Source organism: Mytilus edulis, chromosome 9 (genome assembly GCF_963676685.1).
Source record: "Mytilus edulis chromosome 9, xbMytEdul2.2, whole genome shotgun sequence".
NCBI lineage: Eukaryota > Metazoa > Mollusca > Bivalvia > Mytilida > Mytilidae > Mytilus > Mytilus edulis.
In genome coordinates, this window is record NC_092352.1 from 83,901,754 (window position 1) to 83,928,252 (window position 26,499).

Genomic DNA, 26,499 nt, shown 5'->3' on the forward strand with positions numbered 1-26,499 from the left:
CTGTTACAAATAAACTCATCATAGATACCAGGACTAAATTTAGTATGTACGCCAGACGCGCGTTTCGTCTACAAAAGACTCATCAGTGACGCTCGAATCCCAAAAAGTAAAAAAGGCCAAATAAAGTACGAAGTTGAAGGTCATTTTTGAAGGCTAAACAGTGGTTTTATAATGTAATTTTAACTAAATAGTAGCCTTTTAACTGTCAGTCACACCAACATATCCTAATTGGTTTTTTTTATCACAACAGATTAAATAAGATATGACTTTGTAAAATATAATTTTATTAACTAAATACATTCTTTTTTTTTTCTTTTTTTTGATTGAGTTAAGTCTGCCAATTGATATTTTATCGTATGTTTTTCTTTGTTGTTATGTTATGCTATTGTTTCAGAAAAAGGGAGAAGGTTTGGATCCATTAAAACGTTTAATCCCGCTGCAAATGTTTGCACCTGTCCTAAGTCAGGAATCTGATGTACAGTAGTTGTCGTTTGTTTATGTAATATATACGTGTTTCTCGTTTCTCGTTTTGTTTATATAGATTAGACCGTTGGTTTTCCCGTTTGAATGGTTTTACACTAGTAATTTTGGGGCCCTTTATAGCTTGTTGTTCGGTGTGAGCTAAGGCTCCGTGTTGAAGGCCGTACTTTAACCTATAATGGTTTACTTTTTAAATTGTTATTTGTATGGAGAGTTGTCTCATTGGCACTCACACCACATCTTCCTATATCTATGTATAAAATTGAGAAAGGAAATGGTGAATATGTCAAAGCGACAACCACCCGACCATAGAGCAAACAACAGCCGAAGGCAACCAATGGGTCTTCAATGCAGCGAGAATTCCCGCACCCGTAGGTGTCCCTCAGCCGGCCCCTAAAATATGCATAATAGTACAGTGACAATGGACGCCATACTAAACTCCGAATTATACACAAGAAACCAAAATTTAAAATCATACAAGACTAACAAAGGCCAGAGGCTCCTGACTTGGGACAGGCGCAAAATTGCGGCGGGGTTAAACATGTTTATGAGATCTCAACCCTCCCCCTATACCTCTAGCCAATGTAGAAAAGTAAAAGAACAACAATACGCACATTAAAATTCAGTTTAAGAGAAGTCCGAGTCTGATGTCAAAAGATGTAACAAAAGAAAATAAATAACATGACAATAATACATAAATAACAACAGACTACTAGCAGTTAACTGACATGCCAGCTCCAGACCTCAATTAAACTGATTGAAAGATTATGTCTTCATCATATGAAAATCAGGTACAATCCCTCCCGTTAGGGGTTTAGTATCATACTATCATAAAATATATGATATTACAACAGGAACTATTTTCAAATCTTTCACATAATTACCAAAAAAATGACAGACTTGAAAATTTTTCACAATATATATACATTTTATATAGAACTAAAAAAAAATCTTGACAGAAAGTGAACTTTTATTAAAAGTTATTAAATGGAGCCAGTATTTTGTGAATTCCTTCAAGATCATTTGTAGTAGGTATTCCATTTAAAAGCATCTGGCATTAACATGAACACTGCAAATTTTTTTTTATAAGAAATCTGCTTATCTTATTACCTGATAATTAAAGATAATGTAATTATAAGTATTGAATGCTTCTTTTTGTAACTTCACAGGGTTGTAAAAGCGTTGACCGTGCGCACATTTTTAGAATGAAGCGCTTCCGCGCTTCATTCTAGACGTACTTCGGTCAACTCTTTTACACCCGAATGAAGTTACAAAAAGAAGCATTCAAATCTTAAACATTTGTTAGTTGAGTTTACTATTCAGGACAATACTAATCTTAGTTAACCAAATTTGTAACTACTATAGATATACAACCCAAGATCTATAGAGAATACATAAAGTAGCATAAAATATTGTGAATCTTATTAGAACCTGTCAGATCTTAAGTTTTATGCAGGAAATATGAATTTATCAAAATTACCTAGCTCTCTCAAATTATTTGAACTCAGTTATTGAATAAAGTTATATATAGAAGGATTTCTTTAATTATGCGGTTTAATAAAATCAGATCAAATACCTGGATAGTTGGGATATTTTAAAATGAAATGTATCTAATCCTCAATGTCATTTTTACAAAAACTACTATTATTGAAATTACAGTGTGAAGTACACATTGGCATTGGTAAATAATGACTACTAAGTTTTATTTTGTTTAAACATATCAAATAAATAACGTGCGTTGCGTTGATTTACATCTATCTAAATTTTTTACAATAGCCAAGGTGTACCCTCTATAAAGTTTTATTTGCAACCTGTATTTCGTAGCTTAGCAAAGTATACGATTAATATAAGTACATAAAAGTAAAAGTTATATTTCATAACATGCGAACAAAGTATGCGGTTAATATAAGTTTATAAAAATGATAGTTATGTTATAAGGATATGAAAATGAAAAGTGAAATAAAAAAATTCCGAACTCCAAGAAAAATTCAAAACAGAAAGTCTATAATCAAATATCAGAATCAAAAGCTCAAAACGCAACAAACGAATTGATAACAAATTTCATATTCCTGACTTGGTACAGACATTTTTTAAAGAAAATAGTGGAATAAACCTGGTTTTTTTAACTAGCTGAACCTCTAACTTATATGACAGTCGCAGTTATATTACATAATAAAGTATGGGATTAATATAGGTATCTAAAGATGAAAGTTATATAACATGATAACAAAGTATGCAGTTATTATAAGTATATACAAATGATAGTTATATTACACATAAAACAAAATATGAGGTTAATATAAGTATTTTAATGAAAGTAATATTACATAACCATGATAAAAAGTATGCAATTAAAATAAGTTTATAAAAACGAAAGTTATATAACATATCAAAGTATGCGGTTAATGTAAGTATATTAAAATAAAAGTTATATTGCAAAATTCAAATGCATATCCTTTATTTTTCTTCTTAAGACAAAATCAGCTTTTCTACCCTACTCTGCAAGTGTTGGTTTTATTTAACATTATAATTCAACAATAATCTGAGATAGTAAAATCTATCTATGATATCTTTTTCCTGGATATAATGAAACTATTTCTCTTTGTCATATTCATCACTACCTAAAAACTACAATTTTCGTTTTGCTGTATTAAATGTAAGTGACCATTTGGTGATTCAAAATTAGAAAGTATCAAATTTAGTTATGATTTAAGCAAGATATAATAGTTTCTAAAAAAAAAAAGAGAACATATTGTAGGCTTACATAAAATAAAAAAGAAATTTAGTTCCTTTACCTCATAAGGAATAGATTCACTATTTATAAAATCTATTTCACAATGGTTGACATTCAATGGAAGTAATATCGGTGACAATACTACGAACAGAAATGGTAGTGTTTTATTTCGGTGAAACCAATATGCTTGCCTTTATGCCCGCGTCACACTGTCCCGATTTTTATATACGATGGACACCCGAATGCGAAAATTGTAAGTTCGTACGAAGCTGGTCCCGATCTCGTTAAAATACCAAAAAGTGACCGAAGTAAGTACGATGAATAACGAAGTCTATACGAAGGTGCCGAAATTATATACGATAGCAAAAGATGGACATACGAAGGTTGACCGAAGACGGGTATTTAAGCTTCATATCTCAGCCGAAGCCTACACGATGGATCACGAAGGCTACACGATGGATGACGATGGCTACACGATGGATTACGATGGCTACACGATGGATTACGATGATGGCGCGATAGCCATACGATGTCTAAAAGATACGAACAGAATTTCGACAACATATCGTTTCTGTACAAGTCTGCCATGCATGGCGGGAAGTCGATCTTTTTGTCTAATTTTTATAAAACTTAGTTTATTATCACCTCGCCTACTACATCTAAGTTGCGTGTAGATAAAATTGTTATGGACACTCTAGAACCAAAATGTTCAAAACTTGGTATGGTGTTACTCGTTAAGAATATCTTTAGCGCTATTGACTTTAAAGTTCAAAGGTCAAGGTCACAGTGGCAGTTGTAATACAAGGCAATATCCCTTGTGGACACTCTAAAACCAATATGCTTCAAAAGATTTTAACCACATTTGGTATACTGTTCCTCCTTGTAATGATCTGATTTTTTACGTTCAAGGCCAAAGGTCAAGGTCATGCAGATGGACTTGTTTTTTCTCCTTGAAATAGCATAATACACAGGAAATTGGTTGCTCATTTTTTTACCTGCTGGTTCTGAAGACAATATTAAAGGTATTTCCAGTTACTGAATGTTTTGGTTGATTTAAAAAAAAAATAGTTTATGTATCAAATATGCATATTCAATTTACCATTTTCTGCATGTGTCATATACAAATATAGTGTCCATATTTGTCCCCAATGTGTTACATACTAGGGGATGCCACGCTCGGTATTGCCTTATTTGAACTGTAAAATGTGTGCACTAGTCTGAATAATCACCCATAATTATACCCATGTTTACTGATCTATTTTAAAGGTAAGGTAATGGGTTCGTTGATCCCTTTTATTAAAAAAGAGCTCTTTCCAGGAGAATAATTTTTTTATCATAATAATATAGACAAAAGGAAGGATGTGGGGAAAGCAACAAATGCGGCAAAATATGACATAAAGAAAACAACATGGTTATGGAGTAAACATTCGTGTGACAACAACTCAGACGATACATAAAAAATCAGGATAATGAAGAAAAAGTTGGTTTCCCTATATACGTGTACCTGCAGTGTTGGTGTACGAGGCGCGTTTATGAATTTCATTATGTTACTTGATATGAAAAATTGACAAAAAAAAATATTTTACTTGTAAAAGTAAATCCTGAGCCTGTAATAGCTGCTCTTCTTGTTCCATTTGAATTAATAGAAACAACGCTGTCGCCTTTCTTGTTCTCATAGAATCATATGATATGAGCTCCATGTTTTATGAACGTATTTCTTAACTGTCGTATTAGACTGACCAGTGCATATCGCGCATGACACTTTAAATGTATTTTAGCGAGAAAATTTACTTACATTTAGCTGAATTTATTGCCATCGTAGTTCCATCTTGTCGCCTTCGTACTTTTATTCGACGGCATCACGACAGGATTACGAGGTCTTCACGAAGTCGTGTTGCCATCGTAAGACCTTCGGGTATCTTCGTGATTCATTCGTGTAGACATCTTAATGTCAAAACTGCCCGATGGATACGATGGAAACACGAATGCAATACGATGTGCAAAGATGCATTCCCGGTGACATTACGATGGTGAGGATTGTGATACGACCTCAATACGAACCCTCAACATCGGACGCACCTTCGGGGATTTTTTAACATGTTAAAAAATTTAGAACTCTTCCCGAAGTTGTCCCCGAAGGCTAGAAAAAATGGCCGATGGTTCTACGATGGTTAAAGATGGCACTACGAATAGCCCGATCTAGATACGATCAGTCCCGATTTTGAAAATTGTCAGTATCGTGTTGCTATCGGCGTAAAAATCGGGACAGTGTGACGCGGGCATTATGAATACTATAATATTATACAGTAAACTTTCTTCTAACTATTTTTTATTTTCGTAACAATCTTATACTAAGACACAATTAAATAAACACTAAACTAATACAATATTCACAAACAATTCTAAAACTAAAAGGGGCTACCTATTGAAACTTACAATACTAATTAAATAAAGCAACTCAAAAACACTTCCTACTCCATATAGTTTTATATTTGAAAATATTTTTTTAAATTATGCACCTGTGGTAAATCTCAGACAGGTGGTGATATTGGTTCATAAAGATAGTTGAAATCAGTTATAAGAACCTGTGGTAAAACCCAGACAGATGAAATATTTATTAGAACAAATGATAGAACCCAGATAGGTTAAAAATCTTGAACCGGTGATAGAACCTTGACATGTGAAAAATGCAATAACCTGTAAAAGAACCCAGACAGGTGAGCATTTAAAACATACATGTATGGGAAACCTATGGAAGATCCCACACATTATGACCCTTAAATCAAACAAAGCTTTAATTATTTATAAGAAGTACTAATGCATTAGGGGAAATTTATTCCTTGAAATTAAGTTGGCAAAATTGAACGAGTAGCATCAGCGAAAGCCCCTAAGAATATACATTCATGATAAGTTCTAAGGAATATTAAATTAATATCCTTAATAATACCGTTTAGTGACTTAATTTCATAAGTTACAGTAACTGGTCCTTATAGCCATAAAATATCATGCAAAAATCACCACACTAGTAAACTGCTTTTGTTTCCTAATGATAAATGTTACAATCCATGGCTATGTTGCTAAATGTTACGTTTGATTACCCTCCATGTGCCACTATGATAGTTCTAAATCAAGATCCTGTTAGACTATTATTCAAGAAAAACTGTGAATTTGAGACTATATCTGTTACAAACCTGGCAAAACTAAAGAATTAAGAAAAATAGTCATGATATCTCATTAAAACTAATTTATGACAAATACTATTAAAGATTTTAAATAATTGCATTTCTTACAAAATTTTAATAAGTATTGGTTTTTAAATTGCTTATAAACATATGGTCCTTTTTAAGGAACCCAACAACAAATCTCAGACATCAAAATAGGTGACTCTCGGACAGTCAAAGTGGTTTAACACCCTAGAAGTAGCTCATAGATTATCAATTTGAAAATATCTGATTAATATGATTGTATTTTCTCGAACTGTTACAGTGTAACTTGAAATAGTTTGTACATATAAAAATAGAAGTACAAGCTACATGTTTTCTTTAATACCATCTTTAAGTCTTACTTCAAAATATAAACAAATGGAAACTATAAATTATATATTAGCTAGCATGTTAAGTTCACTTATTAACGATTTCAAACAAACCAATTAGTTTGGGCCTAGGCCTCCAAATAATTAACTCTGTCATTTTCTGCAATTGATAGAGGTTTAACATAGATATATATATAGTTACAATGTACTTGTATCATTAAACAAAATGCAAACATATTTTTTATAATGCAAACAAATTTTGAAAATGTATTTTTCAAAACATTCTAATTTGATAAGAAGAATTTGTATCTTTAAAATCAACATTGTTTATGTTTGTGTGAGAGGCTTTGCCAAACTGTCATTAATTGTGATTGTAATTGTATTCAATGAGCACTGTAAAAACCTAATAGGTCTAAACAATTGTATACCCAGTGGTCTAAGAAGTCCAAACTACTGTTGTTGTGTGTTCAAATCTACTCTTAATTAAAGAGGATTGTCATAAATCATACTAAAGAACTTTCTTCGATTACCCTTAGTTCCTCCACCAACAAAAACAGATGCCCATAAATAGCTCAATAGTACTGATAGTGGTGTTAAATACCAAACAATCAATCAATTAATAAAATTTAAAGACATTTTTTAAGATTTTACACTTTAAATCAAGACTGGAATATAATTATAAATACTTATGATAGTGATATATCTAACACCAGGGAGACACTATAGCCTGATGAATATGACTATTTACAATTGTCAAATGATTAGTTGAAAGCTATGTTTGCCAATTTTCACCTCAAATTAGAATGTATTACTATGATTAAAACCTTGAACACTGAATCTCATAGACATTGACATTTGTGATATCATCAGGCGGTGAACATCCCAGATAGAATGTTGTAGGGCATGTGAATACAAGGCAGTATGGATATTCTATTCCTATTGTTTTGGTATTGAAGTAATATATCAGACGAGCATAACTGTCGAGAATGTGGAGGTTATTGCTTAAATCAATTACAACAAGGTTGTCTGATGGTGTAGTTGTTATATCGGCAATTTCCAATGGTTTATTTGTTGTATATATGTCTTGACATCCAGTGTATTCATTTAGGATACCTCCATCCTTACCTAATACCAGCACCCTTCCTCTATTATCCTCTGAAAAGCAATCTACAACGAAAATATTCCCATTACTGGTGGTGGTAATTCTCAGAGGGAATGAAAATATATTGCGTTTATGTTTATCTTGTTCATACACCATTAAATGGTTCCCCTTCTGGTCCATTACAATTACTACTCTTCTTCCTGTCACAGGGAAGGCTTTGCCAGGACTCATTGCACCTACAACAACCTTATTGTCTTTGGTTATATGGACACTTGCTATTCCTAATTGATCCACCCTGTACTTTGAATTACTGACTTTCCCACTCGTTCCATCGACACGTTTAAGCTCTGATTCTCCAATTGAAAACAGAAGATCATTATTATGTGTGATTGCTATACCTTGTAGATCAGCATTAATGTTTAACACTGTTGTTAGAATGTCCCCTTCCTTCTTTACTTTGCACAAGAGTTTAGATGTGGCATCACCTATCCACAATGAACCATCATTACATACATTTATAAGTTGACAATATTTCAATCCAGTGGTAAACTTCTTATTCACTTTCATATCTATAACAGTATTTCTGGAACTAATATCTTCATACAATATTCCAATATTTGACTGTAAAATGCTCCCTGGTTTAAACTTTGGCACACTTTTATTGATAACATTGACTCCATCTACATCAATATTTAAGGCTTTTGCTATGATGTCAGCATTTTCAAAGAAGTAAGACATGTCCGTTGTAGTAAGCATTTCTTTTGATGTCTTGAAATTATTTCCCACTTTTTGTTGGTTTGTTTTGACATTTTTCTCCTCTTCAGAAATTGAATAATTGATGCTTTTCATATTCTGAGTAACTTCTTCTATGAGATCGAGAGCATGTTTATCTACCTCTCTTTTTAAAGCTTCCCTTTGATGTTGAATTTCTTGAATGGTCTTCTTACACTCTAAATTCTCTTTCACTCTCATTTGATCGAGTGTTCTCTGCTCATCATCTAGCTTCTTCTCGTTCATTTCTAATTTTCCTTTTTGATTTAGGAATTCTACTTTCATATCATAAGCCTCTTTAATTTCTACGAAAGTATGTCCAGAATGACCCTTTGTAATACAGATTGGACAGGCAAGTTTATCACAATTACTACAGAAAATACAACATGATTGTGATGTATGCACTTTACATTTGATGTTTGAAAAGTCTAAGTTTCGGACACCACCACTCACTCCTACCTGTTTTATATTTACTATTGTGTGGTCTTTGGCATTTTTAAACTTAGGATGAACTTTATCACAACACTTGTTACACATAAGCAAGTCACAGTCAAGACATTTCCATTTTAACTTTGTCTCTGATTCACAAAGGTTACAAGAAATAATATCCTGAGCTCTTATGACAGATTTAGATAACGCCATTTTGTACAGGTATTCTACTTCCTTGATTTTAAAGATTAAAGTTCTATGACCTAAAACAACAAATTTATATCTATACTTAGATTTAAATTGTGTATATTTAATTTCATTGTTGACAATAACAGCTTTGAAGTTTGTAGCTTAAAAGGAAGGTTTTATGATATGTTATTTATGTTGACTGTAGATTGAAAAAAAAACTTTGATTAACAAAACAGATCAGTAAGACATTAACTTGAGAATAAACGAAATGATGTTAAACTTCTGACATATGCCTTAACGCAAAGACTTAAACCACTACTTCATAAACTGGTACATTCAGATCAAAAAGGATACATAAAAAATAGGTACATTGGTTTCAACATTAGACAGATACAAGATGCTATTGACTATTCAGAAAATCACAAGATAGATGGAGCTGTCTTATTTTTAGATTTTAGCAAAGCTTTTGACTCTCTAGAGTGGATCTTTATATATGAAACACTCAAAAAATTTGGTTTTAAAGAAAGTTTTTTAAAATGAATACAACTAATGTATTCAGATATTAAGGGATGTATAACTAATAATGGCTGGGTTTCAAGTCGCTTTAAAGCATTCCGTGGTATTAAACAAGGCTGTCCGTTGTCTTCGTTACTTTTTGTTCTTGCTGTAGAAATAATGGCTATAAAAATTAGAGAAAATAAAAATATTAAAGGATTAGAAATTAAGCTAGAAAGCAGCACTAATACCCTAAAAATATGTCAACTAGCAGACGATACTACTCTGTTCCTAAATTCTAAACAGGACATTACAGCTGGTTTAAATTTAATTGAAACATTTGGTGACTTCTCTGGCCTTAAACTTAATAGAACTAAAACTGAAGGAATATGGCTTGGCAATTTAAAGCACTGCAAAGAAAAATATGAAGATATCAATTGGAGTAATAAACCTATCAAAAGTTTGGGAATTTATTTTGGACACAATAAATCAGAATGTCAAAATCTTAATATTGAAAAACAAATATTGAAATGTGAAAAAATAATAGCAAATTGGAAGAAAAGAAAACTAAGTATATTAGGGAGAATAGTAGTAACTAAATCTTTAATTCTACCAAACTTTTCTACAAAAATTTAAAACCCTCATATATAATTTTATATGGAATGGTAAAAGAGATAAAATTAAAAGATCAAATCTTACAGCAGAGTACAAAGAAGGGGGACTTAAAATGATAGACATTGACATTTTTATAAAATCTATACACATAGGCTGGATAACAAAATTATTTAATACCGAAATGGACAATTTGACAGTTATACCAAGATTTTGTTTAAATATTATTTGATCATATTTCTAATGAATCTAAAAAATATAAATGAACTAGATAAAACAATTTTCAAAAGTGTTCCAGAATTTTACCAAGAATTAATTAAAATTTGGATTAGTGTTAAAGGAGGTGGGTCATCATACCCACATGACTTTCTACAAATAAGAAAACAATTTATATGGGGAAATAATTTTATCAGACTAAATGGAAAATGTTTATTTTTTGAAGAGTGGGTAAAAAGCAATTTGTTTTTCATAAATGATATCATAGATGATAGAGGTCAAATTTCAGAAACATATATACTTTCTAAACTAAAAAATAAACAAGATTGGATCAGGCAGATATCCTGCATTAAAAAGCACTACCAAATCAATGGCTTACCATAATAAATCAAGATAATTCAACTAAAACTAAAGTTAATATTAATAAAACTATAAATAGCCTAAAAATCATGCTTAATAAAGAAATTAATTCTAAAATGAGCACAAACCAAATTTATAACATTATTATAAATGGAAACAAACCAGACAAACCTATAGGAGTTATAATGTGGGAAAAATTGGTTGCCAAAAACCTTTACTTTAAACTAGAAAATTGTTTCAACTTCATTTTTAACTACTTAAATGACAATAAACTGAAAATGTTTAGATGGAAATTAATTCACTATATACTTCCATGCAATGACTTATTAGTAAAATGGAAAATACTCACAGATAATAAATGTAATCATTGCAGTATATGAACATTTTTATTTTTCCTGCAGTTACAACAGTGATTTTATATCAAAAATATTGAACCTTCTTAAATTTATAGGTGTCAATGAAAGCATTTTTAAGCTATGGCAAAGCTTCTTCCTTGTGTAAATAAATAAAACAAAAAAATATGGTATGATTGCAAATGAAACAGACGGTCTAATGTCTATTTTGCTGTTCTGTATAATGTTTATTAGAAGGCATGTGTCTGATGTACTATACTGTTCATATTTAAAGACATTGAAGGCTGTAATTGATCAGACTGGTTATAATTGTATATACTTTTTGGCAAGATGTGGATTTGTTTTATTTAATATATGTAAACTAGGAGATAGATTGTTATTCCAAGCTGTACATTTTATTTAATTTCAATTCTGTTTAAAGGCTATTCCAGACTGTACAATTGATTGAAGTCCATTCTGTACTTTATTGTTGATATTTAGTCTAAAGATAAACATGGTCATTTATAATTCCAGGCAAGCATAGGCTGTACCTTGTGTAAATTTTTGATACAAGAGATCGACAACTTCATTGTACAGAATCAGTCATCTGCAGCCATCAATGCATCAGTATATAACTTGTGTAGTAAACTACCAGCTCCACTAGACAAACTGGTGAGTAGATCATTGCTTCTGTAAATTTCTATCTCTATAGCTCTTCAAATCAAAAATGCTTATTGTAATCAGAATTGAAAAATGAATAATAAAAATATTCATCCCCTTTTAGGCTTTGCGATCACACTGTATGTAATAATTAAACCAATGCTCAGCAACCAATGTATGCAGATGTGAGCTTATTTTCTTGCAGCTCAATTTGAATATTACCTTGAGTTAAACAAACAATACTTTTGAGAAAACTGTGGAACATATAGGAAAACATAGTCTCTATCTCTGTTTTCATTGACAAGATCTGACATGCTATGACCTTTTGCAACTGGCCATCTAATAATACATTAAGATATGGTGAGATGTATGACCCATTTTCAGCTTACATGGCCCAAAGGTCCAAGTGAACTTTTCTCATCATTTGTTTCCGTCATAGTCAGCAGTCGTTGTTAACTTTTACAAAATCTACTCCTCTGAAAATACTGGACCAAATTTACCCCAAACATGGCCACAATCATCATTGGGGTATCTTGTTTCAAAAATGTGTAAGATGACCTGTCCAACCAACCAAGATGGCTGCCATGACTAAAAATAAAACATAGTGGTTAAATTGTAGATTTTGGCTTATATCTTGAAACCAAAGCATTTAGAGCAAATTTGACAGCGGTAAAATTGTTTATTAGGTCTAGATCTATCTGTCCTGAAATTTTTAGACGAGTCGAACAACCCATTGTTGGGTTGCTCCCCCTGAATTGGTAATTTTAATGAAATTTTGCAGTTTTTGGTTATTATCTTGAATATTATTATAGATAAAGATAAACTGTTAACAGCAATAATGTTCAGCAAAGTAAAATCTACAAATAAGTCAACAATACATAAATTGTCAATTGACCCCATAAGGAGTTATTGCCCTTTAACCCATTAACCCCCAATGACGCCTATAGGCGTCATGGCGACAACCATTCTTTGATGGCCCGTATGACACTCCATACCTTTTTTTAACTGCCCCACCTGAACTGTCATGATAGCAGGGACTTCAACCAAGCAGTTCATGGTTCATAAACTCTTCTCAGACGTCTGTTTATGAAAATATGGCACGTTGAAAGCCGTTTAAGAGTTCAAAATCGGAAAAACGTGAAAAGTAGCCAAAATCAGGTGGGGGTGGGCATCTTTTGGTGGCCACTACTTAACTGGTAGTCATTGTAGGTATAAACTATTATCGTAAATGCATGCATAGGTGGTATAGGAACACAAAGAGGAATAATATGGCCAATAGGAATCTAGTCTGTAAAATCTAGGTCACCGTTTTGTCAAAAATCCGTAAAAACGGACATTTAGGCAGACCTGACTTGACGATAATAATTCGCCAACAAGACACTTAAGTCCCATATACTCCCAGTTAGCATGCATGGACTGCTGTAACTATAGGGTAATACTTGAATGACAAAGACACACAGTCTGGTTAATGTTCACCTCTCAAGGTCGTTTTAAAATCGGAAAATAGACGGAAAATGACCATTTTTCAGTGGGGGTGGGTTCAAACACACGAGAAAATCTTGTTTTACATGCTCAATTTATAAAACATTCATAGATTGTCGTGAAATATTCCAGATCAAGAAAAAATATCAAAAGAAAATTTTAGATTTTTATTAAAAATCCCTTTAAAGGAATGATAAATTGATTCACGTTTTGTGGGAAGAACTCCTAGGTGTACCAGAATTTTTTGTGTTGCTCCTCTTAGAAATATTCTTTTTTTCGTGTTCACTAAAAGGTGTTTTTGTCGATTGTATGCTCACTCACCCTTTAAACTTATCTAAAAGTAATATTGGTTTAGACGTTTTCTCTAAAACCAATGACCATTAGGCTAGCTTCCAGTTTAACACGATGAATAAGTTAACATATTACAAAATTTAACCAAAACAAATAAACCATTTAGATTCAAAAGTATGTTGCTATCAATGATCTTTTACTGACAGGAATCATTATGGTACATTCTCGATAGCTTTCCCTTTCGAACCCAGTACCAGCAGGTGCTTTAACATTGAGCGGTTGGAAGCCCTCATATCCCTCGCCAAGGTTCGGGCGTACACGTTAAAAGGACCCAGCTACGCCACTGACATGTAGCTGGATAATATTATTTTCAAAACTAATTCAACTGCACATGTAAAATGTAATTTACGTAATCTGAATAGTTACAAAATAGCCAATCCCGGATAAAAGTGTATGAACAATGTACTTAGACCTATTGTGTTTTATTTTTGTACTATCAATTCCAAGTTTACTTTCCACACTGACAGCAGTCAGAGTGAGAGAAGGTATTTTCACTTCGTATCTTATCACTTATTTTCCTACGTTAATTCTAGGAGGAACCCCATTCATAACTGTTAAAATTTTTAATTTCCTTTGGGTCAGTGATCATGACTCCTTTCCGTACACATTCCACGGTTTAAATTGCGATCGTTTTTAACATTATACGACGTTTATTGACAGAACGAGCTATTTTATCAAAACTGGGAATTCCCTCTGACGTGTTTCTAAATTTATAAAAACACTAAATATAAATACTGCTTAATTCTGATTTTCCGTGTTGTTAAAAACACGCATATAAGTCAGGAGAATTATCAAACATGAAGATTATGAAAAGAATATTATAGGAAAGTTGTTTAAGTTCAACCCCTTTGTTTGTTTTTACCTTTTAAAGCAAGACAATCATAAGAATGTGAGATTTTCCTTAATGTTTAGAATAAAACAATTGACGTGAGGGCATTGCTCTGAGCCACCGGTATAAGTCTGCAGATTGCTTGAAAGCAATCGTATCCCAAAAACTGCATTTTACCACTATGTTCTTATTTTAGCCATGTCGGCCATTTTGTTTGGTAGGTGGGGTCATCGGACACATTTTTAAAACTATATACCACAATTATGGTTGTGGCAAAGTAAGTTTAAATTTGGCCGAGTAGTTTTAAAGAAGAAGATTTTTGTACAAGTTACAACCAGATGCTCCGCAGGGCGTAGCTTTATACGATCGCAGAGGTTGAACCCTGAACAGTTGGGGCAAGTATGGACACAACATTCAAGCTGGAATCAGCTCTAAATTTGGATTGTGATTAAATAGTTGACACAGCATAGGTTTCTGACACAGAATGAATGTGTTCTAATGAACTTAAAATTTTTGTTTTCTCTTAGAGCAATTCACTATGCTGTTGAATATTAATCCTCTCAAAAAAATGTTTGAAGAAATTTTCTTTTTTATTTATGAAATTTCAAATGAGAAAAATTGAACCCAATTTTTTTAATCACATCACCCTTTCCCTTATTCCAAAACTAATCTCAATTAAAATTTCTAATGGAGTTTGCAACAATAACTACTCATTTAAATACATCATAAAATATTAAGATGTAAAAAAACTGCTTGTTATCACTGAATGGTAAAGATTATTTTAATTTATCAGTTGGTAGTAAAAAAGTGAATATACATTGTATATTGTATATAACAAAGATTTAAGTTGATTCTGGACAAAGAAAGATAACTCCAATTAAAAAAAATCTTGCTATTGCACAATATTTTGCAATTAGATATTTCTTGCTTACTATTCTGGACAAAGAAAGATAACTCTAATTAAAAAAAAATTTGCTATTTCACAATATTGTGCAATTAGATATTTCTTGCCATTGCGCAATACTGTGCAATTGAAAAGACTTGCTATTGCACAATACTTAATATAATAATTTTAGATCCTGATTTGGACCAACTTGAAAACTGGGCCCATAATAAAAAAATCTAAAGTACATTTTTGGATTCAGCATATCAAAGAACCCCAAGATTTCAATTTTTGTTAAAATCAGACTAAGTTTAATTTTGGACCCTTTGGACTTTAGTGTAGACCAATTTGAAAACAGGACCAAAAATAAAGAATCTACATACACAGTTAGATTTGGTATATCAAAAAAACCCATTTATTCAATTTTTGATGAAATCAAACAAAGTTTAATTTTGGACCCCGATTTGGACCAACTTGAAAACTGGGCCAATAATCAAGAATCTAAGTACATTTTTAGATTCAGCATATCAAAGAACCTAACTGATTAATTTTTTGTCAAAATCAAACTAAGTTTAATTTTGGACCCTTTGGACCTTAATGTAGACCAATTTGAAAACGGGACCAAAAGTTAAGAATCTACATACACAGTCATGACAGTTAGATTCGGCATATCAAAGAACCCCAATTATTCAATTTTGATGAAATCAAACAAAGTTTAATTTTGGACCCTTTGGGCCCCTTATTCTGTTGGGACCAAAACTCCCAAAATCAATACCAACCTTCTTTTTATGGTCATAAACCTTGTGTTTAAATTTCATAGATTTCTATGTACTTATACTAACGTTATGGTGCGAAAACCAAGAAAAATGCTTATTTGGGTCCCTTTTTGGCCCCTAATTCCTAAACTGTTGGGACCTAAACTCCCAAAATCAATACCAACCTTCCTTTTGTAGTCATTAACATTGTGTTTAAATTTCATTGATTTCTATTTACTTAAACTAAAGTTATTGTGGGAAAACCAAGAATAATGCTTATTTGGGCCCTTTTTTGGCCCCTAATTCCTAAACTGTTGAAACCAAAACTCCCAAAATCAATCCCAACCGTTCTTTTGTGGTCATAAACCTTGTGTCAAAATTTCATAGATTTCTATTAACTTAAACTAAAGTTATAGTGCAAAAACCAAGAAAATGCTTATTTGGGCCCTTTTTGGCCCCTAATTCCTAAAATGTTGGGACCAAAACTCCCAAAATCAATACCAACCTTCCTTTTGTGGTCATAAACCTTGTGTTAAAATTTCATAGATTTCCATTCACTTTTACTAAAGTTAGAGTGCGAAAACTAAAAGTATTCGGACGACGACGACGACGCCAACGTGATAGCAATATACGACGAAAAATTTTTCAAATTTTGCGGTCGTATAAAAAATGATGATAAAAGTTGTTAAAATTGACTATAAAGGGCAATAACTCCTTAAGGGGTTGACTGACAATTTTGATCATCTTGACTTGTTTGCAGGTCTTATTTTGCTGAACATTAGTGCTCTTTACAGTTTATCTCTATCTATAATAGTATTCAAGATAATAACCAAAAACTGCAAAATTTCCTTAAAATTACCAATTCAAGGGCAGCAACCCAACAACAGGTTATCCGGATTGTCTGAAAATTTCAGGGCAGATAGATCTTGACCTGATCAACAATTTTACCCCATGTCAGATTTGCTCTAAATGCTTTGGTTTTAAAGATATAAGCCAAAATATACAATTTACCCCTGTGTTCTATTTTTAGCCATGGTGGCCATTTTGGTTCGATGGCCAGGTCATTGGACACATTTTTAAAACTAGATACCCCAAGGATGATTGTGGTCAAGTTTGGTTAAAATGGCCCAGTAGTTTCAGAGGAGAAGATTTTTGTAAAAGTTTACGGATGATGGACGACGGATGCCAAGTGATGAGAAAAGCTCACTTGACCTTTCAGGTCAGGTGAGCTAAAAAGGCAAAATTTCCTTAGGATTACCAATTCATGGGCAGCAACGGGTTGTCCGATTCATCTGAAAATTTCAGGGCAGATAGATCTTGACCTGATGAACAATTTTACCCCATGTCAGATTTGCTTTAAATGCTTTGGTTTCAGAGTTATAAGCCAAAATCTACAATTTACCCCTATGTTCTACTTTTAGCCATGGCGGCCATCTTGGTTGGTTGGCCAGGTCACCGGACACATTTTTTAAACTAGAGACTCCAATGATGATTGTGGCTAAGTTTGGTAAAATTTGGCCTAGTAGTTTCAGAGTAGAAGATTTTAGTAAAAGTTAACAGACGACGCCGGACGACGACGACAATGGATGATGGACGCAAAGTGATGAGAAAAGCTCACTTGGCCCTTCGGACCAGATGAGCTAAAAAAACACAAAAATATACTGCTTCTAAGGTAACCAATAAATAATGTCCTTTTTAATAGGCTTTTTATTTGCCCTATTTTGTTATGCAGCCTCAATGATGTATCCCCTATAGGCCTATACCAACTTTCATTCATACCCATCAAATTGATATACAAGCTTTCCTTTATATATATTATAATTTATTAGACAGTTCATTCATAAAAGCAATCTTTGCATCATACTGGTTCTGTTTTGCAGAAAGGTCAGCAAATCTCATTGGTTAAAACAAAATAGTACATAAATTTTCATTGGTCATAATTAATAAAATGCTCCACATTGTGAAAATAAGAACTTATTAAGCCACTTTAAGTTCAATACAAAGCTATCACTTTTGGTAGAAACATTTATAATATTGGCAATACAAAAATCATTTAAATATAAAATATTAAAATATAATATTAAATATTCAATCATTCTTATGGGTCATTGGTGGAAATTCATTGTCATCGTCCAATCGTAATTGTCCAAGTCCTTTTAGATCCTCCCCTCCTGTTGCACCTTGGTCCATTTCCTGGTATGGTTCTGAATCTAAAAATAACAATAACCACAATTAACAATGTTATAGAAATGTTGTGACTGTACTAAATGTTTGATTTCATAGTAAAATGAACACCACTAAATTGTGTGCATTAATCAAATCAGGTGATAGGAACTATATGTTGTTTTTATTGTTTTTTTTAGTAGGGCTAGCGTGGTCAATCTTTAGGTCATTCATAGTCTTTTATAATCTTTATAATAAACATTTTCAATGATATTCTTTTATTCTTTCTAAAGTGACAGGCTTGAAGATATCTGGATATGTTTCCAATTCTTTATGCTAAATCTAAAAACAAGAAAATTAATAGTTAATGATGAGAAGACCATACATAAACAAACATGTTTACACTAGTCATTTAGGAGTCCATTATAGCTTCCTGTTTAGTGTAAGCCAAGGCACCATGTTGAAGACTGTACATTGACCTATAATGGTTTAATTTTTAAACATTGTGATTTGGATGGAGAGTTGTCTCATTGCCACTCCTACCACATCTTCTTATTTATATCTATAAAAGGTAGGGAAATCATAAAATCAAGACATTTAAAGACAGTAGAAGATACACTTGAATCTGGATGACAAAGGGGGATGTAGGTCTTCATTTCTTTATCATTTGATTTTCAAGGTCATTTTTTCCTTTCAAGGTAATTTTTTTCTATTTCGTATTTTTAGGGGGTAAATTATTCTATTTTTATTTATATTTAAACACACACTTTTTCTCTTTTCTTTATATCATTTCCCAATTTTATGTATCCTATCGTCAAAACCAAAAGTAGGTGTTGTTGCACTGTGTGGGTCAAAATAATTATAAACACTGGGCCTTATTCTGTACTTTCATACTGCAGATGTTGTTTTGAAACTTGATCCGAAATCAATGTACATTTATTCTCATTAAAGCTTCTAGGAAGAGATATTCAAAATTTCTTCATTAAAAAATCCAGGGAGATCATTAATAACTCAGTTAATATCTAGAATAGAAAAAAATAAAGCTGTCTTAATTCGTCATTCACAGAATCAGAAAACTTGAAGTAGATGTCAGATAGATCCAACAAGATAAATTTGAACTTATCAAGTGTTGCCAAATTAACAATTAATTCTATCTAGAGATCCTGAATAAAATCTGGACAAATTTTTTGAAGAACAAATGAAAGTACAACTTACGAGATAGTTACGATATTATGAATGCAATGCCAATTTTAGTATAGAGAAACTTGGCAACTTACATGGTCAATATAAACTGTAAAAAAAAAAAAGCAACTAAATGCAATTAACAGATATAACTACACTTAAACTAATAACTAAGACACCATAGGTCAAAGAGGAATTGACTATCATGACAGGCTTTTGAAACAAAAACTATTTGTTAACCATGTTACTTATACTACAAATTCAATTCATGTAAATTTTGCATTTTCCACCAGCCACAATAATCTGTCCTATTGGGCAAACTCAAATCTTATGATATATAATTAGTTTTAAAATATTCAATTTAAAAGCTCAAGTAATTTTATTAATATACAGTTGGTTTAATTTTTATGATGAATGAACAGAAATTGTCTTGTTTAATCTAACAGAAATTGTCTTGTTCAATCTGTAGGATAGGCCCAGACAACCTTCTAGAAGTTTTACCCACACAGCTGTGTCCACTTAACCCTGGATGGGTGGAAATGATCAGATGGACATTAGCTATAGTGAAATATTTATATAAGATATTCAAGATACATGTATTAACTGACTATGCTATTACAAGTTACTGTATATACATTTCAGTTAGATTGTATACAATAAATATTTATGGTTTTAGAATAAACTGAATATACACATGAGCATATATATATTTACATTTGGTTAAATACTAAAATAATTTTAAGGAAGCTAGATTTTGTTATATACAGCAAATTAATTTTGCATACGAAACCCTTCTTATCTTTTATGATGATTTATACATTTATAATGTAAAGCAAAAAATACTGATTTGTTTAAAATAATTATTCTACTATGTTTATGAAGTGAGTCCTTTTATATACATTAAATAATAAGACTCCTTTAGATCTAAATATCTTTTCTTTGATTTCTATTTCATTCTTTTCTTTATTTCCCCCCTAAATATTGAAGTTGTAAAATTAAAGGAAATCTATATAGATTCTGTGTTTCACTCATTTATATGATTGTAAATTGCTATGACTTATTTCCCTTTAATAGCATAAGTTGCAGTGTAGGAATTGTTTTTTTTATAGAAATTACCATAAAAAAAACATGAATTATGATCAACATTTTTCCCTCCAGTACAAGTCACAATCAGAAAATTTATGGAGATTCGAGCAAATTAAATACATATAATGATGCATGTTGTTTATGCAAAACAGTAAAATAACATGCATGATTTAAACTAAACATGACATTATCATAAAAACTAGCATTGTTTTTTATGATTGTTCTTACAAATAAACTGTACTATTATTTAAAGCTGAACCAAAAAACACATGCTGAAATGTGTAAAATGACAAATGTGGTGAATGGACGATATATCACAAAATTTATTAATCTATTTATAGCACTTTTTCTTTTCTGTTAATCATTTGCATGCATTATAATTTTCAAAATTACCTAGTATCTTTGCAATTGAGTCTGATAAAAAAACAGCATACAAATTAATTTTTATCTACATAACGATAATGTTGGAAAAACTGTTTCTTATTTTCAATGATTTTTGTTACCATATTGTCTCAAAAATAGTTCTTACCTAATGCAACGAAAAATAATAAAAAATATATCAAAATTTTTCAAGTTAAATTGTGGATGTAGTCATGTGGAAATTCAATATAATTCATCGAAAACCAATTTTTCATGGATTTGGTGAAAAAAGATGAACAACAGATTTAAATGTTCAAAATAGAACAAAACTGTTAAAATATTTGCCTTAGCTCCCACAGTGTTATAGTCTTTCAGGGCTAAGGTGGCGTTTAGCAGACAGCAATCAATCAATCAATCAAAATAGTATAAATTTTCAAAAGGTTCTAATGAGCAGAGTTATGCAACCATGATATCAAATAACCACAATGCAATTATCCCTTACTATTTACTGATGGAATAAAATAACTATATCAAGATGACACAATAGCTATATATGTAATATTTTCCCAGTTTAATCATTTTAAATCAGTTTAAGGTTTTTAAAGGATTCAATTAGATTTTTGGTACTTTTCTCTTGTCTGATTCTCTTCCATATATCATTGTATGTTGCCTTGTATGTTCTGATTTTATATACCCGAGACCCATTAAGGCAGAAACTGGGTAATCACTGATTTAACTGATATGCATACTTACCTTGAAAAACATAGCGGTACTGTGACCAAAACTCATAAATGATACCTCTACTCAATTATTTGCAAAGGGAATTTGGGCATGAAAATTAGGTAGTGCACCATACCATTATACAGTAAAGGATCTGAGATTTTGATTTTGTTAAAATTGTGATGATGGGTTTAGGAGATGAAGCAGATACAAACATTTAGCCTTGAGATTTGAAAAAGTCTATGTCATCAAAAAGCAAACCCAGAGATTCTGTGAAATTTCAACAAAACTCTCTCAAGTGGTTTAGTTGCAGTTGTGGATATTAAAGTAGGACATAAGGACAATTGAACAAATGACTGAATGGACACAGACAGACTGAACCACTGACTTTCATTATACAAGATAACCTTCATATTGGAACAAGTATTTTTTACAAAAAAAACTTGTATTAAACATCTACAAGTAGAATAAATAGAATGGAAGCTTGGAATGTGTCAAAGAGACAACAACTTGAACAAAGAGCAGAAAACAGCCCAAGGCCACCAATTGGCCTTAAACACAGTAAGAAAAACCATGAACCAAGAGACAGGTTTCAGCTGGCTCCTAAGTATATTTTTACTTTGATAAGACACAAGACCTGGCAGAAACAATGCAAAACTATAAATAATGTTGAAATAAACTAACAACCAATCAAACTAAAAATAACTGCCTTATATTTGAGTGTATAGCAACCAATTTAACAACATAAACATGACTTATACTTATAAGTCTTGATAAATAGACCCTTTATCGTAATAAGAGAAATCATTACAAACAAGAGTTTGACCATGTGAAATGATTATCATGAATAATGCCACACAATGAACCATCTTTTTTTCAATATGACTCATGCTTGCTTGACAGAAGGGCAGACCAAAGAAAAGCAATACTAGCCTACAAGTCTCTATCTAAAAATAATCTGAATTCTATGTCTAAAAATGCAGACATTTAAACAATAGCAAATAAAAAAAAAACATGTCAAGCAATGAATCTATGTTTCTTTACCACAATACCAAACAAATCATGCATTGCCATCCCTTCTTTTTCAGAATGTTAGTAAGAAAAAGAAGAAGTGAATAGGTCAAATAAAAATCGTGTTAGAAACATAAAGTCTGCCTATGGGTTGAACACGTTCCATTTCGTAGGTGAAGCTTACGTTACCTGGGCCTGATAAAATTTCATCAATTTGTTCAACGGTTGCCCTAGGTTCACAATCTAGCATAGCACCCTGTGGCCCACCTTTCCTCCTGAGCATCTCCGCGTAACTCGTGCCTATAAGGTTGACAGAGTCCTCTCTCTGCTTACCTGGAGGAGCCATGTTTGATCCTGCACCTACTGTGGCTTCAGGTTTCTTCACCGTTGAAGCATAACTTGTGGTTGACTGTTGGTGAGTTAATGGTTTATCATAGGGCGTAACTTCAGTTACATGGCTGTCCCCAGTTAGGCCATCTAACCTGAAATATTAACATCAAATAAATTAATCACCGAACTGTTGAGTTAATGGTTTATCATAGGGCATAACTTCAGTTACATGGCTGTCCCCAGTTTGGCCATCTAACCTGAAATATTCATAACAAATATACATAATACTCTACTACTTAAATAATGTACAAGTACATTTATAAATATGCATTTAGTTTTAGTATTTTAACAAACAAAAATTATATCTCCTTTTTTTCTTCCAGTCAATTTACATTAATTTATCATTACTAACACTCAATATAAGAATCTGAAAGTTGTGGGATAGCTTATGTCATAAATACAAAATAAACTTTTTAGAGATCACATTAAGGGCATACCAGACAGTTACAGGGGAGGTAATGACGTTGCTATCGTAAAATGTTATTTTCGCGACGTCTAACTGTGACATATGATGCATTTTTCGACTGATTTTTATCATTCAAACTGCATGGACCCCTTATTTTTACAAGAGTGCACACGCTGAAATGTCTCGCCTTCTATACTAATCATTGATATTATGCTGATAGTCCTAAGTATAGTTTTATTACAACTGTCTCATAAACTTAACATTAACCAAGATAACTAAACAAAGACCAATGAACCTTGAAAATGAGGTCAAGGTCAGATGAACCATGCCAGGCAGACATGTACAGCTAACAATGCTTCTATACAACATATATAGTTGACCCATTACTTATAGTTAAAGAAAAATAGACCAAAACACAAAAACTTAACACTGTGCAATGAACCGTGAAAATGAGGTCACGGTCAAATAAAACCTGCGCGACTGACATAAAGATCATAAAATATTTCCATACTCCATCCATAGTATTAGATAAAAAGACCAAAACTCAAAAACTTAACATTGACCACTGAACCATGAAAATGAGGTCAAGGTCACATGACATCTTCCCGCTAGACATGTACCCCTTACAATCATTCCATACAACAAATATAGTAGACCTATTGCATATAGTATGAGAAAAACAGACCAAAACACAAAAATTTAACTATAACCACTGAACCATGAAAATGAGGTCAAGGTCAGATGACACCTGCCAGTTAGACATGTACACCTTACAGTCCTTCCATACACCGAATATACTAGCCCTATTGCTTATAGTATCTGAGATATGGACTTGACCACCAAAACTTAACCTTGTTCACTGATCCATGAAATGAGGTCGAGGTCAAGTGAAAACTGTCTGACAGACATGAGGACCTTGCAAGGTACGCACATATGAAATATAGTTATCCTATTACTTATAATAAGAGAGAATTCAACATTACAAAAAATTTGAACTTTTTTTTCAAGTGGTCACTGAACCATGAAAATGAGGTCAAGGACATTGGACATGTGACTGACGGAAACTTCGTAACATGAGGCATCTATATACAAAGTTTGAAGCATCCAGGTCTTCCACCTTCTAAAATATAAAGTTTTTAAGAAGTTAGCTAACACCGCCGCCGCCGCCGGATCACTATCCCTATGTCGAGCTTTCTGCAACAAAAGTTGCAGGCTCGACAAAAAAATAGCCTTGCCAGACGTCATAATTATTTGGACTAATACATGAGATATTGGATATTTTTATGCATTATTTAAACCAGTTGAGCATTTTACAGGATTGTTTGTTTAATGCTTTTTAAACTTTACTGAAGAAAAAAAAACACCTTGAATTTGCTTATTATTTGGCATGAAAGTTTGATTTATTGAAAGGGACTCATAGTTTTCCATTTTATTTTAATAATTGTCTATTTGTTAAAACAACAGCTTGGGTAAGGGCTTCGTTGTTTACCTTTATACACAACAACATAATTTCACTTTGGTTTCGTTGTTTACCTAAATACACAACAACATATTCACTATGTACTTGGTAACAGTTATTAATTAATTGAATAGAAAATATTATAACAATTATTATTGGATGCCGAATTGACGTCAAATAGGTGCCGATTTGACTAGATGCCAATTTAACCAGGTGCCGACTTGACTTGTACGTTTCAATTCCTCTGCGATCGTTTGCGGTATTTTCTTGAGAAAAACCTATTTTCCATCATCAAAGAGAAGAAGAAACTGCTTGAAAATGATTCTAGAACGCTTCATGATTGTTAAAATAAGTTAAATTCACTCAAAAAACAATTTTAAAACTTGCGATGTTTAAACAGGAAGTTTCAAAAGCACATGTAAAAGAAGAAATTAACCGGTGAGAGTGGAAATCCGTACATAACAGATATCACTATAGTACGACTTTGAAAGCAAAACAGTTCCATCCTTTTGTAAAACAGTCTTTAATATACCTATCACATTAATGTTTGAAGGGTCTTAAGCTTATTCAAACCATAAAAGTCGGTATGAAACACCAAAACGGAATGAACAATAACCGATTACGTTTTGTAGTTTACAAATTCTAAACTGGTTCCCGTCAAACTACAAAACTTTGTTCGAGTGTAGTGGAATACAAGCAGAAACCAGTTAGTTTGTAAACTGGTTCCTGGCTGATTACTACACAATGACCTCTCATGCATAATGATAACACAAGCAAATTCCAGTTTGTATAGAAAATAGTAAATACGAAACCAAGCGCGGTAGGCAGAGAAATGTAATGAAGTTCAGGTCGCCAGTAATGGAACAATGACTGCGTCATTTTCCAAAAAGGAAGATGACTTGATTACGAAGCATTGAGTATAAGTTTCATAACATTTGGTTGAGGCAAACTAAGGTTAGAGAATGGAAACCAACTTTGGGAAGTAGGGACAAATGGACATGGGGAAAAACTTAATTCCCCCTCCACAACAGAAGGGCAAAATTAAAGAAATACGTTGTAGATATCTCATAACTAACCTGTGTTGTCTGACTAGAACACACTCATTGCTATCTGTAGGGTCAAGGTTAAATATATATAGATATCCATCTTGAGATGCCACTAACAACCTAGGTATCTTCTGTATCCTGTAATATAGACAAGAATTTAATCAAGTCACCAGTCACATCATCATTTTTTAAATAATATATAATAATATCATAAACAAGAACGTATCAATAAAACACAGATTCCCCACCTGCACTATCATTTTCTATGTTCAGTAAACCATGAAATTTGGGTCAAAACTCTAATTTGGCATTAAAGTTAGAAATATCATATCATAGGGATCATGTGTACTAAGTTTCAAGTTGATTGGACTTCAACTTCTTCAAAAACTACCTTGACCTAAACTTTTACCAAAACCTTTAACCTGAAGCGGGACAGTTAGATGAACAGACGAACAGATGGAGGG

General features: G+C 32.2%; 1 protein-coding gene across 4 annotated transcripts in view; it reads right to left on the reverse strand.

Moving 5' to 3' along the window:
• LOC139489204 (WD repeat domain phosphoinositide-interacting protein 2-like) overlaps positions 1-26,499 on the reverse strand; it is a 124,849-nt gene that overhangs the window by 88,388 nt on the left and 9,962 nt on the right. The window contains exons 9-12 of one of the 4 annotated variants that reach the window (XM_071275396.1): positions 26,066-26,173; positions 23,068-23,216; positions 21,037-21,057; positions 18,018-18,422 (exon numbers count right to left, since the gene is read on the reverse strand). In XM_071275396.1, the coding sequence (XP_071131497.1) occupies positions 18,301-18,422; positions 21,037-21,057; positions 23,068-23,216; positions 26,066-26,173 (400 nt within the window). In that variant the 3' untranslated portion in view covers positions 18,018-18,300. Of the gene's footprint in view, positions 1-18,017; positions 18,423-21,036; positions 21,058-22,923; positions 23,217-26,065; positions 26,174-26,499 lie in introns of those variants that run through there. The other 3 variants (XM_071275395.1, XM_071275397.1, XM_071275398.1) reach the window with 3 other exon arrangements.